This window comes from Propithecus coquereli, unplaced genomic scaffold (genome assembly GCF_000956105.1).
Source record: "Propithecus coquereli isolate 6110/MARCELLA unplaced genomic scaffold, Pcoq_1.0 Scaffold77, whole genome shotgun sequence".
NCBI classification, from domain to species: domain Eukaryota; kingdom Metazoa; phylum Chordata; class Mammalia; order Primates; family Indriidae; genus Propithecus; species Propithecus coquereli.
In genome coordinates this window covers 5,970,986-5,973,231 of record NW_012153840.1, presented here as the reverse complement: position 1 = coordinate 5,973,231, position 2,246 = coordinate 5,970,986, and the positions used below count along the sequence as shown (strand labels likewise).

General features: G+C 37.4%; 1 protein-coding gene across 1 annotated transcript in view; it reads left to right on the top strand.

The window, feature by feature from the left end:
* KIF1B (kinesin family member 1B) overlaps positions 1-2,246 on the top strand; it is a 169,925-nt gene that overhangs the window by 52,032 nt on the left and 115,647 nt on the right. The window contains exons 3-4 of the mRNA XM_012662500.1: positions 367-443; positions 1,804-1,983. Coding sequence (XP_012517954.1) covers positions 367-443; positions 1,804-1,983 — 257 coding nt within the window. The remainder of the gene's footprint in view (positions 1-366; positions 444-1,803; positions 1,984-2,246) is intronic.

Here is a 2,246-nt window from a genome sequence, read left to right as displayed (position 1 = left end):
ATATTTCAAGCCTTATGAGGTACTTTGAAATAGTAATGTGGCCCACTTCCAAATTTTGGCTGCTAACTTACCTAAGGAAGATAAACGTTCAGTCTCAGAATATTTACTGAGCATCTACTTTATATCAGGCTCTGTTCTGAATACTGATAATACCCAGTGAATGTTGTTGGTCTGATTTTTTTCGAGTTCCACATATAAATTACCTCTTAAAAGTGTGATTATGTATACAAATATTTCTTTGGTTGCCCTGTTCAGATTCAGTGGTATGAATTTTCTGATTTGGATATTTTGAACGTATAACATCACATCATGTTTAAAGAACTTGTAACTGAGCGGCTTATAAAATTAAACATTTTCATCCTCTAGGTATTATTAACCCAAAGAACCCAAAGGAAGCTCCGAAGTCCTTCAGCTTCGACTATTCCTACTGGTCTCACACCTCGGTGAGTGCAGTCATGGTACAGTGTGCCACCCTCTCCCGACACCCCTTTCCCTTCCTGTTTGTCTTTTCTCTTCGCCAGAGCACGGCCAAGTCTTGCTTTTTAAGTGTGGTCTAGCATGATTTCATTTTTTGATATAGTGAATACTATCTGAAGAATGAAGTATTTTCCTTAATAAAATGTCTTGGTTGATGCATACATGTAAAGCTGATTTAATTTATACCAAATTTATAGTGAAGCTACACCAAATTTATGCCAGTGTAGACATCTCTTGAGGATGTACTTATCTATATCTTAGGATTCTCATTATGAACATTATTGTACCTATGGATCTTAGGAAATGCCAAATTAAAGGTTGTTTATTATAGTGTCAATTTTAAGTTGTATTTTGAGGGAATGACTGGCAATATTGTAATGAGTACGGTGAAATTACTTGTTCTTTAAAATTGTAGTAGAACAATGTGAGTTTTGAACATTTTGAAAGAACCTGCAGATCCACGTGGAAAACAAAAGGTTCCTAGCATCTCGGAAAGGGTAGAACAGGGCCCTTCACGATACCCTTACTCAGTGCAGAGCCCCATGTCTTGATGCTTCTGGGGATTGTTCCCGAACTAGAGCTGCTTCTGCATCATCCTTCTCTTTGTTATGTGTTTTTGTTTTTCCTGTTTTGTATTGGGGAATAGGAGATATTTTAAAGTATTGTCAAAGCATAATTGTCAAGGGAACGGCCTGTGAAAGGAATTGGAAGCATTCTTCACTGAAAGCCATGTTTATTGAGAAATAACCACACTAGCTGGAGTGAGTTCAAACAAGTATTTTTATATGTGGGACTTGACCTTTTTTCTTTTATTCCTATTTTCTACTAAGTAAATCTTGGAGCTCTCTCTGAATTAAAAAGTGATACTTTTCAGATTATAGAAAGTGAAATGTCAGATAATCATGCCAGATAATTTCGTGCAGGTATTTTGATATGTGGCTGACCTGGATGACTCTAATAGTGCGTGCGTGTGTGCGTGTGTGTGTTTAGTGAGAAAAATAAACTGTGTGTTTGGGAGACTTAAAAAGTGTATAGTCAGTCAGGTGCAGTGGTGCACACCTGTAGTCCTAGCTACTCAGGAGGTTGAGGCGGGAGGATCACTTGAGCCCAGGACTCGGGGCTGTGGTGTGTGATGACAGCACCAGTGATTAGCCACTGCGCTTCAGCATGGGCAACATAGTGAGACCCTGTTTATTAAAAAAAAAGTATGGTATTTTTTAGGTGACTTATGATTCCAGACACTTTTGTTTATTATGGAAGCAATCAAATAAGTATAGAAAAAAATATGAATAAAATGCCATTTATTTCTCCTTTTAATCTTTACAGCCGGAAGATCCCTGTTTTGCATCTCAAAACCGTGTGTACAATGACATCGGAAAGGAAATGCTCTTACATGCCTTTGAGGGATATAATGTCTGTATTTTTGCCTATGGACAGACTGGTGCTGGGAAGTCTTATACAATGATGGGCAAACAAGAAGAAAGCCAGGCTGGCATCATTCCCCAGGTAAAAAACAAGACAATGAAAAACTTGTGTTTGTCATTACTCTTAATCTTAAATGGCTTTAACAATTGTTTTTACTTGACAAACATTTATTCAGGGACTGAATAAATGTGAAGCACAAAGATGAACAACCTGTCCCTTTGCTTCAGAGGGGCTTACAGTTGAGCGGAAAAGATCAACATATACACATGTCTGTCTTTAAAGTGGGAAAGTCAATGTTCTGTGAAGATTTTACTGTATACCCATATTATTTTATCTTTTGAAAA